Here is an 11,626-nt window from a genome sequence, read left to right on the forward strand (position 1 = left end):
TTTTATATTGGCCAGAGAGAATGAAGTTTAAAAACGCAAGAGGAATGCCCAGACAGGAATCCTGTCTGTGCTGAAGGGACAAAAACACTGAGCTTGAGACCATGGGGGAAATGTCTGCAACTGGGACAGGGGAGAGAGACGGGCTGCAGGACAGACACACAAAGACACTGAGCATTTTGTGAAATGCCAAGGGAGGAAAACCTCCTGAGGAGGAGCAGGGGAAGCAGGGAGAGAGCAGGGTGTCAGAAGCTGGTCCAAGGTGGTGCAGGGGCAGGTGGGATGGGGGATGCAGGTTTTGCTCAGCTGGGGATGGGGCCGTGCTGGAGGCAAGTGTGAGCACAGAGGCGATGTCATGGGAAGCGGGGCTTGTGGAAAGGCTGGGGCTGTGCAGCTGTGAGAGGCGGGAGATGGGGGCAGGGAGGCCAAGAGGGGATGGCGGAGTGGGTGTGCGCTGAAGACAGGAGAGAGGAGCCCCGTGGGGAAGGAAGGGAAGGATGAGCTGAGGAAAAGGGGCCTGACAGGGCGAGATCGGGTGCCAACATGGCTCAGAGCAACACTCTGCACAGCTCTCCTGCAGGCAGCGGGCGAGCAACCTCCGAAACAGCTCCAATGTGCCTGCCCAGCGGGCACTGCCTGCTGCCTTGCAGTCTGTCCTGCACCCCACTCCCTGCTCACCCAAAACCTGCAACCCAGAGCAAAGCTGGCAGCACTGCCTTACATGGATGCTCACAGTGCATAGATGCGTGTGGATACTCTGTGGCCCAGAGCAGAAAGAGGAAAGCAGGACACAGGCTTACATGGGCCAGACCAACACACGGGAGCAGATCTATGGCACACCAGCCCTCCCAGGGCTCTCCTCTCCCAGCAGCAAACAGATTCTCCTTTGGACAGCGCGGGTTCCCCAACGAGTTGTTAGGTGGTGCCTTCAGCAGGGTACCCCAGCACCTCCTTTTCCCCTGCAGTTCCTATACCCTGGAAAGAAATGTTTCCCCAGCTGCGGTCCAGGCAAGCAGACTCTCCCTTCCCCAGTCCCCAGCACTCCCGCAACAAGCTGCAGGACTCACTTTGTCTCTTTTAAACCCACAAGTGGGTACATGGGGCTAAGGGCGCCCAGAGGCTGGACAGCAGGAGACACAGCTCCAAGTGCATCATTTCCAGGGTCTCGTTAGATGGGGGTCTGCGTGAAAGCCGCCACGCTCCCATCTCCATACAGGAGTTATGTGCCAGTCTGCACCACACTCCAGCTCAGAAACACAGTACAGAGAGTACAAGGCTGTTGTACCCCTCTCTCCTTCTGCTCTGTGTTAAATGGAGATGGCTGTGTCTGACAGGAGTTCTCAGAGAAATAAAAAGCCACCACAGTGGGGAAGGGGAGGATGGGTGCACAGTTCTGGCACCCTGCAAGAAAACACTTGCAGTGAAAATGACTCACGCTTTCCATCTGAAAGTGTGGAGCAAGATTCTGCCTCCTCTCCTGTGCTTCCTCCACCCCACTGAAGTCCTGTGCAAAAGCATCTCACCGACCCACACCTCTCTCCTCCTGCCTTGATGGCCCCGGGGGGCAGCGGAACCTCATCTGAGCACTACGAAGGGCAGACTGGGTTCTGGGTATTTTGTAACTTGGATGTCTCCTTTTTCATTGTAATGCCCAATTCTCTAGTGACAAAGCAAGTGTTTGCAGTTACCAGCGCTGTCTCCCAGAGTGGCGCAGCATCAGTGCAAGACACCAGCTTGGGAGAAGGCTTGAAGAAACAGTCAAAAAGTTGATGTCAGTGTAGACATACAAACATTTACCTGTCATTACTACTTAGGGCTGGCAAATAAAACTGTCAGGCCTTGAAACGTCTTCAAACTGGTTTAGAAATTACAGGACGTCATGATAATCAGTGTATGGCTCTTCATTTCCCTTCCACTTATTTAGGAGAACTAGACTCCACGCTTCACAGCCTTCAGCAGATCACATTTTGAAACGAGGGCCAGGAACGCTGTTTTTTCCTGAAAGCTTGAGATTCTTGCATAATCACTTAAGCAAAGGAAACAGCCGTCAGAAAGAAGCTGCACTGCAATGAAGCAGTGAGAGTTCACAGCCAACCTGGGAGTGGCCCAGTGCTGCCGCTCCAGCCCACGCTCCAGCCCACGCACGCTTCACCTTCACACATCACCTCTGAAAATGATGCCCTGAACAAGTGCAGAGTCACCCTGAGCAAGTGCAGTAAGAAAAGCATCGTTGGAGGCAAGTGGTAGCTGGGGGCATGGCCCATATCTGGCATAAGCACACACTCGAGGTGATCCAGCACCATTCCTCCACAGGTAGGGCAAGCATCTGACACTGCTTTCAGTACCCTTGTCCCATGTGTGCAGGGAGGGACGCTGAGTGATCCTGACCTTCCTCAGGATCACCAAGTGCTCCTGTGTGAGAGACACCAGTGACGGGTCAGTACAGACTGCCATGGCATCTCCAGTCCCCAGACACAACACCTGAAGTCCCGCATGTCCCTGCCCGCACAGGTACATCCTGGCTCAAATCCAGCCTTTCTGCATGAGGAGCAGAGGGAGGGATCAGTGTAGCTCCACGTCAATGGAGCTGCACCTGCATCCAGCTGAGCATCTGCCGCGGAGCATGAGAGATATGGAAACACGGCACAGCTTTGATTTTCTCCTCCAAAAATAACAGCATTAATAGAAATTGGCAAAAGGGTACTGGTTTCTATGGGACAGCTGAATTTCTGCCAGATATGACTTCTCAAAACATTCTGTAAGCACAGGCACGCTAAAAAAGGAAAAGAGTAATTACAATGACAATAATACATGTTATTTATGTAAGTTCTTAACTGGAGCATCCCAAAGTGCTTTTCAGATGTCACTGGTATTTCATCATTTATTTATGTAGTAGCAGTTTTATATTTAGCATCCAGTTCCAGAATAGCCAGCTTCAGAACATCTTAAAGCAATTAATTGCACATAAGCAGAACTCCTCCCTTTCCTGCCTGCTCTTAAAAACTCTTGTTTTTCACTAAAGAAACCACTTGCGCGCGGGGCCGAGCCAACTGCGCAGCCCCTCCCCAAAGGCGAGCAGGCAAAACGCTCTTCGGCTTCGCTGGGGCATGAACCGAGCCAGGCAACGGTGAAGCGACTTGCCCAAGCCCATACAGCAACGCGGGGAAAAAACAGAGCAGGAAGTCACAAGACAGTTTTGGGTTGCCTTAGCAATACAGCGAACACCCCCAGCAGTTAAGTCAAACCCCAGAGATGTCAGTGGTGGTTTAACCAGCTCAGGAAGTTGTTTGTCTCAGCCCCCATCTACGCTCCATCTTCGGGCTTCAGGCATCAGACGCAGGTGCAGACGGCTGCAGAGGCTGCAAAGTTAAACTCTTTTCTCCCCAGCAAACGTAGGAGGGCCTATGGATGGGCTCTGCAATGGACGGGCTCTGCAACAGATGGGCTCTGCAAATGCTTCAACCCACCCGCAGTCAAAATGCCGCTGTCAACAGAGCACCTCAAAGTTTCCCCCAGATGAAGACATCCATACAAGCTCCAGCACTATGCAAAGGCACAGGGGAGTGCTTAGGGCTCCCCAGGCACAGAGGAAAAGGCAAAACTGCGAGGGAAACCTGTCTGAGTCGAATGCAAGTTTCCTGGACCCCCAAACTGCCACGGAAAGTGGCTGTCTCTTGGCGGCTGGGTTTGCCTCCCTGAAAACCAGCTTTGGGGGCATTCAGCCTACCCTAGCCAGTACCATCATCTCCCTCCAAGAGATGGAGGCTCCCTTCTCCTCTCCTGACCGTGCCTTTCCTACCTGCCCCTATCAAAAACCTAGCCCCTGCCAAGCCTCTTGTCTTCCTGTGCCCCTCCACCCCTTTCCAGCTGGCACCACGCTTTCCTCAGGTCCCCGCTCCAGCTAACCTTGTGTCCCCAAGGGCCAAGCCGCAGAGCCGCAGGCTTGGCAGTCTGGCAGAGCCCTGGCAGGCGCGGGGCCAGCTGCCATCCTGAGCCATGGCTTCCTCCAGACCTGCCGGGAGATGTGCCCTGCTCCACACAGACACTGCAGTGCAGCTCCAACCCACATCCCAGGCTCCTGAGCACTGCCAAAATACAGTGATATATATGGCTGTTACAGAGAGCAACATACGGCACTTTGACGTGACCGGGTCCTAATACTGCACAGGAGAGATGTCGTCTTTCTGGCTGCACCCATGCAGTGTCCCTGCTCTGGGGACGAAGGGAATGGGCTGCGGTGGGGATGTCACCCACAACGGAGCCAGGAGCAGGGTGATGGAGCAGGGAGCGCCCTGGACTGAAACAGGTAGGGTCTCCTTCCAGTCGCAGCCGCTCCCCAGGGACAGCCCTGTGGCAGGAGATATTAATAGGGGAGAGAAAAAATTGCATTTCAGCAAGAAAGAAGAAAGGGGTGAGAAAGGGGTCAGGAACAAGCAGACCTGACCCCATTAGAGAAGCAGCGGGAGGCAGGGAAAAGCTGTAAAGATAAGTCAGGGCTGTGCTGAAGGAATGAGCAGCCAGCAAGGGAGAGCTTTGATTTGTACTTTTTAAGGGAATGAAAGAGATGGAGGGAGATGGTGGCAGGGAAACATAGTCCAGCGTTTCTCAGATGACAGCAATGCCCACAAAGGCATGAAACTACCCTTTTCTTCGTTGGACAGAACAGGAGTGAGGAGGCCAATTAACCAGGGAAGCTAAAGCACACGTGTGCCCCAAGCCTGGCTGCTGTTCAGCTGCTGTGTGTGACTGTGACTTGCATTCTCAGGCCACAGAAATGTCAAAAGCTTTGCGTAATTTTGCATCATTAGAGATAATAAATCAGTGTGCAAAGGGCTAAGTGAAATGCTGTAAAAACCACCAAGTGGCATATATAAAAGGATGCTACAATATGCACTACAGCAGGTAGTCCAGGTTCAAATGCTCCTGGTCCTGCGGGGGTCTCTGCAAATATCTCCAGATATCAGAAGAGGCTGAAACAAAGCCCGAGAGACATCCCCTCACCGGATTTTGAGTGCACCAAATCCCCAACCGCATTGCTGGCATTAGCTGCAGGCACCAACAGCAACCATCTGTTCCAGGCGTTTCACTGCATTGACGGTGGCAGGTCAGGGCAGATGCTGTCAATGCAGGGACACCTGCATTTTCATGACACTGTCCCTGGCACAGAATAAACCACTCTCAGCCTTGCCCAGCAAGTGCTAAAACCCCGGCCACACAGCTAGCAAAATGTGATAAAAGCTATATGCACGTGCGTGTAAGGGCTGGATGCTTTGCGCTCTTCCTAGAGCTTTCCTATAATGGGCAGGAGGACACATATATTTAAATGATGCCTTGGGAAGGATAAGATGTAGTGCCCATCAAAAGCTTGTCATAGCCTCCAAAAACCTCAAAAAATAGATGCATTGACTACTGCTCATCCTATAGTACCCATTCCACAGCACACAGGCATGCGTGGGGGGGCAAGGTATTGCTTCATCTCTTCTGGACTGGGTATTGGTAGGAGACATGCCGGGGATTTGCTAAGTGGCCCCAAATAGCTGCACAGTGTACTTGGGGCCTTGCTCATCTCCATAAAACGGTGCCCTTCATCCACTGCACAACCGGTGTGTACTCAGGCAGGAGCAAACCAGGCCACTTCCACGACATGCGCTGCCCAGGGCCGTGCCACGGCACTCAGCCCACGCTGAGCTAAATTCAGTCCCTTACAGCACACGAGCCCCAATTCAGGAAAGCATGTGATTAATTTTAAGAATGTGTTCAAGTGTTTTCTTGAATAAGCCCCTGTGAGCAATAATCTCTCTATAAGCACTTCCACAGAAGTCACCCGAGCGAGCTGCGGTGGCCGACTCCGGAGGCACCCTGCCGCAGTGGGCAAAACCTGCCCTGGCTGAACTGACAGCAAAACTTCCACCCACTTACGCAGGGGCAGAAATTTCCTCCCATGTCTCATATACATCTCTTTTTTTCTATGTAAATTATGCAAACACAGCATAGTGACTACACCCAAGGGGGAACATGCATATATTCTGTGTCTCTCCTGAGCACCAAGATCACTACAAACACTGCATATAAACAGTTTTCACATTGATCAAAGTGAATTTAGCTTATTAAAAGATGATTCTCTGCAGAAAGCTGACTTCCTCTGCTTGAGCATAAATTCAGACACTAATAATATTGTTTAAGCTGAAAATAAACCACAGAAAGAACAAAATGCCTTTTTGCCTCCAGTCAAAACCTTCTTAATATCACCGTTAAGGAGCTTTTTATCTCCTTTTTGTGTCTGCCTGAAACTGAGCCACCCATGCAAGCCCAGCCCAGCCAGGATCAAACAAACCCCATCTTCTCCTGGCACGCTGCCCACCATCTCACAGTGAGGTTTCAGGGAGCACATCCCACAGCACCACGTAACACAGGAGAGCAGACGCTCGGTTTGAATACCTCTGTATGGCAAGAATCGATGCAGTTGTTTGCAGGCAGAGGTTCTCCCACACCGCAATTGCTGGGAGTTCATGTGCTGGCAGATGTGTGGCCAAGAGCTGTGAGTGTCCCTGGGTGCCACCAAGCTGTGCCTTGGGGTGCCTGGGGATGCACCACTGGGCTGGCTGACACTCAATGTGGGCAAATCCTTTGCAGCTGCTCCTTCTCAGATAAGATGCTCTGGGTCTGCATCCTTTGTAAGTCTCTATGGCGAAGCAGTAAATGTATCTTCAGTTAATCCGTATAGAAATGATCTAAAGAAAATCAGAGTAATTGTGGGAGACTTAAAATTGCCACCAGATGACTAGTTTTGGCAGCGCTATGGGAAAATGGATTGTCTGGGTTTTGTCAAGTGCTTGTTCCTCTGAGCTCATGTGTCTCACACATTAAATTTCTCTGTCACGACACAGAGAACGACACCTTTGGAAAACTTGCAACTGGCTTGAGACACAGCCCTCTCCTTGCGGGGGCCCGGCCGCTGCCGAGCACATCGCTGCCAGAGAGGGGAGGCACAGGGAGGCTCTGGCTCAGCCTTGGCCTTACATCCACACAGGGCAACAAGTGACCATGATTCGGGTCCTGAGGCAGAAGGTAGAGGCTTTGCTATTTTCCTGGTAGTGCCACAAGGCTCAAGATGACAGATCTCATTCACAAGCATGTGTGCTCTTAAACTGCTCAACTCTACAATGGCCCACAACGCTTTCAGGAGGAAAGCAAAGGTAGGGTGAAGGAGAGGTGCACAGGCACCTCCACCAGACCAGGGGACCGCACACCAGAGCATGCGTGTGCATCCTGCTGGCAAGGCCTGAGCTCCGTCTTTGCAATGCTCCCGCGGCTGCCCAGGTCCCGTGTCGGCCAGCGCCTCGGTGCAGCTTTCTCCTGCCGTGCCACGCGACTTTCCCATTAATACTCAGCAACATCCTGAGTGTGGAGAGGATGGGAGGAGGGAGATCGCACTGAACGTCTGAGCCAAAATCACCCATGTCTGTCTGCTGCCAAAGGTCCCTGGCTGCTCTCCTTGAGGTCTAGCCTAGATGTCTTTCCCAGGTATCATCGGCACTTTGTACTCTGGCTCTGAAGTTGCACTTCTAACACAGTATTTTACTGTTGGTGCCCCAAGGTTTAAGCTGCAGGTAATCTCTTTGTTAAGAATGGTTTAAGGTATCACAATTAGGCTTTGACTGTTCCTCTCTTTAACCTAATCTTAAAATTTTCCTTCATCTTTTAGCGTGTCATTTATCCCACCTGCCAACTTAATGCTTTTGCTAAATTTGTCTGTTTATTTAAACAGTCACCTTGTTTGTCAGTTATTCTGCCAAAACTCCACCCATGAGTTATAATCAGTAGCACACACAAGTGACCATTCAAAGCTGAAATTGATACAATCTGCCCTACAGCTTTGCAAAGACAAGTGCACGGAGAGAACCAGGGTTCCCACACACGCTGGCTGCCTGCGGCACGCCCAGCGCTCCCAACTCTGCTCCACAGGGCTGTGCATGCTTTCAAGGGATTCCTGCTGAACTCTTTTTCCTCGCCAACACCTCCCTTACACAGCCCATCTGTGAATGTGATGCAAGGCCAGAATGACAGACAGGATGCTGGGAACACCAGTGCAGTAAGAGGAAACAAAAGAGCCCCAAGTGAAAGCTGCACTTCATCCTTCCCCATCCACGGGGACCGAAGTACCTCTGAGCTTCCCACCACAGCCTACGCTTACTTTCGCTGCTACAGCTCTGGATTACAGCTCCACTTATGCCATGACAGGAACAGCACTGACTGCATCCTAGCAGCTGGTCCAAAGGCCACAGGTGGGACACAGGTACCCCAGGACACCTCGGAAAGGGACAACCTCCCTTTGCTGCTGATGTCCAACCACCACCATATCCAACGCTTCCCTTTCACAAGCACAAAGGAGCAAAGCCCTGCCAGAAGTCACTGACCAAACTCCCACCAACTTCACTCCAGCTTTGCAAACCAAAGAGAAGCATAAATATTCTTCTGGTCCTAGACAAGCATAAATGGAAAACCAGGAACAGAAATAAGATGACATGCAGTTTCAGAGCTGCATTGTACCAGACATCACACTTGCTCAGGCTGGCTGCGCAGGAGCACAGCACTCCTGGCTGGAGATGCGTCTCCTTTAACACACAAATTATGGCTCCATACAAGCTGACCGCTTCCATGACGTTAAAAGCTTTCCTCACTGAGACATTTTCATTTACTAGGATTTCATTCACTGACTACAAATGGCTTCTTACTCCAGACAGTTCTTTGTCTCGAGGGAGTGCCTTGAATGCCCAAAATGCTGAGCTCAATCTACGCATTGGAAGAGCCCTATAGAGCCCACTCCTCCTGCAGATGAAGTTGCATGCTCTGGTACCTGCATTAGCTCTGCCTCCCACCCCTTCATCTCATCCATGCTCGCCACCACAGATACCCGTGGTTTCAGCTACGATTGCCCCAAGGCAAGCGGACAGCCAAGGTACCTGACAGGATCACCGAGGGACAGGCAGGGTATCCCCAGGGTCTTGGTGAGTATTAAACTATTCACATGCTTTTATTGACTTAACATCACCTGCTGTGACCAGGCTGCAGGAATGGGATGCGATCCTGCCAAGCAAGGTCCCTAGTGTCACTCCAGTCTGCTTCGGACTGCCAGAAAGCCCCAGCTCCCGATGCCCTGGGACACGCTGCACCGCATGCTGCCAGCCTGCTCCATCCACTTACCAAGCACCAGCCCCTGCTCCCCACATACCCATCGACCACCCCCTGCCTCCCGCGGCACCGGTGGGCTCGGCACTGCCCCAGGGTGAGGCACAGCTGGGACTGCAGCCTGCTGGCACACACCTGATGCTGGGGCCTTCGGTCTCCCCCAGTCTGCCTGTGGCAAGGAGCGGGCAGACGGGCAGGGGGTGCGCTCACGCCATGCTCTGCAGCTGCCCAGCTCAGCAGCGCCAAGGCTGAGCCTCGCCTCAGGAGCGGGATCAGAAACTATGGCTTTTCAGTCTCCCCCTCTCTCCACCACTCCCCACCATCGTTTCCCTGGATGCCTTCTCCACCCTCCCGACAGCCAGCACACCAGCACATAGACATCCCTTCCTCCCAAGGACGATGACCTGGTAGATGGAGAGGAACCACCTTCTCCTTGGAGCAAGCTGGAAAGCATGAACCTCATCCTTAATCACTGAGGGTGGCCAAAGTGTCATCTGAGACAGTCCTATAAGCTTATGCCACCTCCTTCTCCACTCCCTGAACACTGCAGTGTCTTATGGCTCTTCCTAGTGATGCAGAAGTGCTGGGATTTATCCCTTGCTGCTGAACTGTTGAAAGCAGGAAACTCTACCAAGACTTAGGAATCAGAGACACCTGCCCTCACCCTCCTCGGGCACTTGGCTGCGAACACACTAAGCAGCACAGCAGCTCTGGGGGATTTGCCTGTCAGAAAGAGAGAGAGAAGTTGGCAGGGACAGTGTGGGCAATGAAACCCTAGAGAGGATCAGAAAGAGAACGGCTGCTGATGGATGCTGGGCTCTGCCGGCTCCTTTGGGTTGCTGTCAAGGTTTTATTTATCTGCAGTCCCACCCATCCCTTCCCTTTCTGACAGAAGGCACCTGGCACAGGCACTCAGTAACCATTTGCCTGTAGGATACCAAAGCTCTTCAGGTCCTATACAAACAATTTCATTTTTAATGAGAGGTTCCATCAGCTTGTACAAAGCATTTGTCCCTATGTATTGTTGATGAAAGAGGGAAAGAAAATCACATGGGAGCCCGTAAGGATCCCTGAACAACTGCATGTAGGAAGCAATAGCCATGGCACTCAGAAATCAGACTGGATTATCACCATGGCTTTTTTCAGCTTTGGAAATCAGTAAATTTACAAGAAAACTCTGTTTTTAAAAGAATTGTTTAAAAGCTTCCATTTATTTAACAGCACATGCCATTTAATCTGACAGTAGAGCACTAACAGGAATTATTCACTGAACTTGTACTGCACTTTCTGCATATCCCATTGACTAACCTTCCATCAAAGTCAAGGTCAAAGTTGATTACATGCTAGAGTAATTCAATGAGCAACAGTGAAATACATCCAACAAAGCCCAGGGAAGCTTTGAACTGACCCCAGCATCCACCCAGGGTACAGCAGCTCATGTTTGCACAGCTGTGAGGACAACAAAGACAACCTGCTGCAGCATCCCACATGCAGGGATGAAATGCATCTGAGAAAGCACATGACTTTCACCCCAGACATTTGAGCGTGACTCCCTGGATACATCGGACTCCCGGCTTACGCCAGTGCCCATGCCTCTCTCTCACCTCGCCAGGCCATGCCCTTCAGTCCGGCCCTATTTATTTGCCAGTTTTACGTTGCCTGCACCCGATGCAGGGTGAGCTCCGTTACCCGTTTGCTCAATGCCCTGCACAGACAGATTCTCATTAATTCTTGCTCCCACCACACAAGCACTAACTAACCCCACGCAAGCCGTAAAGGTGCCGGTTCCCTGCGATGCTCCCATCTCTGAACTGCGCTCAGACGGGCACGGTGACGGCAGGTGGCAAGCGGGGGGGAAGGCGGGACGGCATGACACAACACATACGGAGGGGAACCCGAGGAGGGAATTCTGCCCCTGCCCTGCCCTTCCCCATGCCCTGCCTTGCTCGGCCGCGCCCTGCCCGTCCCTCGCCCAGCGCTTCCCAACCCCTGCCCAGCCGTGCCCTGCGCATCCCCTGCTCTGCCCAGCCCCGACCTAGCTCTGCCCCTTCTCCATCCCCTGCCCAGCCCCTTCCTTTTCCTCTTCCCCCGCCCTGCGCATCCCCTGCCCGACTCTGCCCCTTCCCCAGCCGCTGCCCGCCCAGCGCCGTGCCGCCGCTCCCGCGGGCCGGCCGCGGCCCCGCCCGGGAGCTGCCCAAGGTACCGCCGGGCCGGGCCGGGCCGGGCCGGGCCGGGCCGGGGCTCCCGGCCGGAGCCCCCCGAGCCCCGCCGCGCTCACCAGGACGAAGGAGCTGCGCACCGCCTCCGAGACGCTCTGCCGCAGCTCGGCGGCCGTGCCCGGCTTGCTGAGCCGCTTCGTGAACTTCCTCACTTCCGACATGGCGACATGGTCCGCGCCGCGCCGCGCCGAGCCGAGCCGCGCCGAGCCGAGCCGAGCCGA

The 11,626-nt window shown here is 53.0% G+C and overlaps 1 protein-coding gene across 6 annotated transcripts in view; it reads right to left on the bottom strand.

Moving 5' to 3' along the window:
* Positions 1 to 11,626, bottom strand: part of DOCK11 (dedicator of cytokinesis 11) — an 86,991-nt gene extending 75,365 nt beyond the window's left edge. For all 6 annotated transcript variants that reach the window (XM_072876876.1, XM_072876878.1, XM_072876875.1 and 3 more), the window contains exon 1: positions 11,465 to 11,626. In XM_072876876.1, coding sequence (XP_072732977.1) covers positions 11,465 to 11,566 — 102 coding nt within the window. In that variant the 5' untranslated portion in view covers positions 11,567 to 11,626. The remainder of the gene's footprint in view (positions 1 to 11,464) is intronic.

Source organism: Ciconia boyciana, chromosome 12 (genome assembly GCF_034638445.1).
Source record: "Ciconia boyciana chromosome 12, ASM3463844v1, whole genome shotgun sequence".
Classification (NCBI taxonomy): domain Eukaryota; kingdom Metazoa; phylum Chordata; class Aves; order Ciconiiformes; family Ciconiidae; genus Ciconia; species Ciconia boyciana.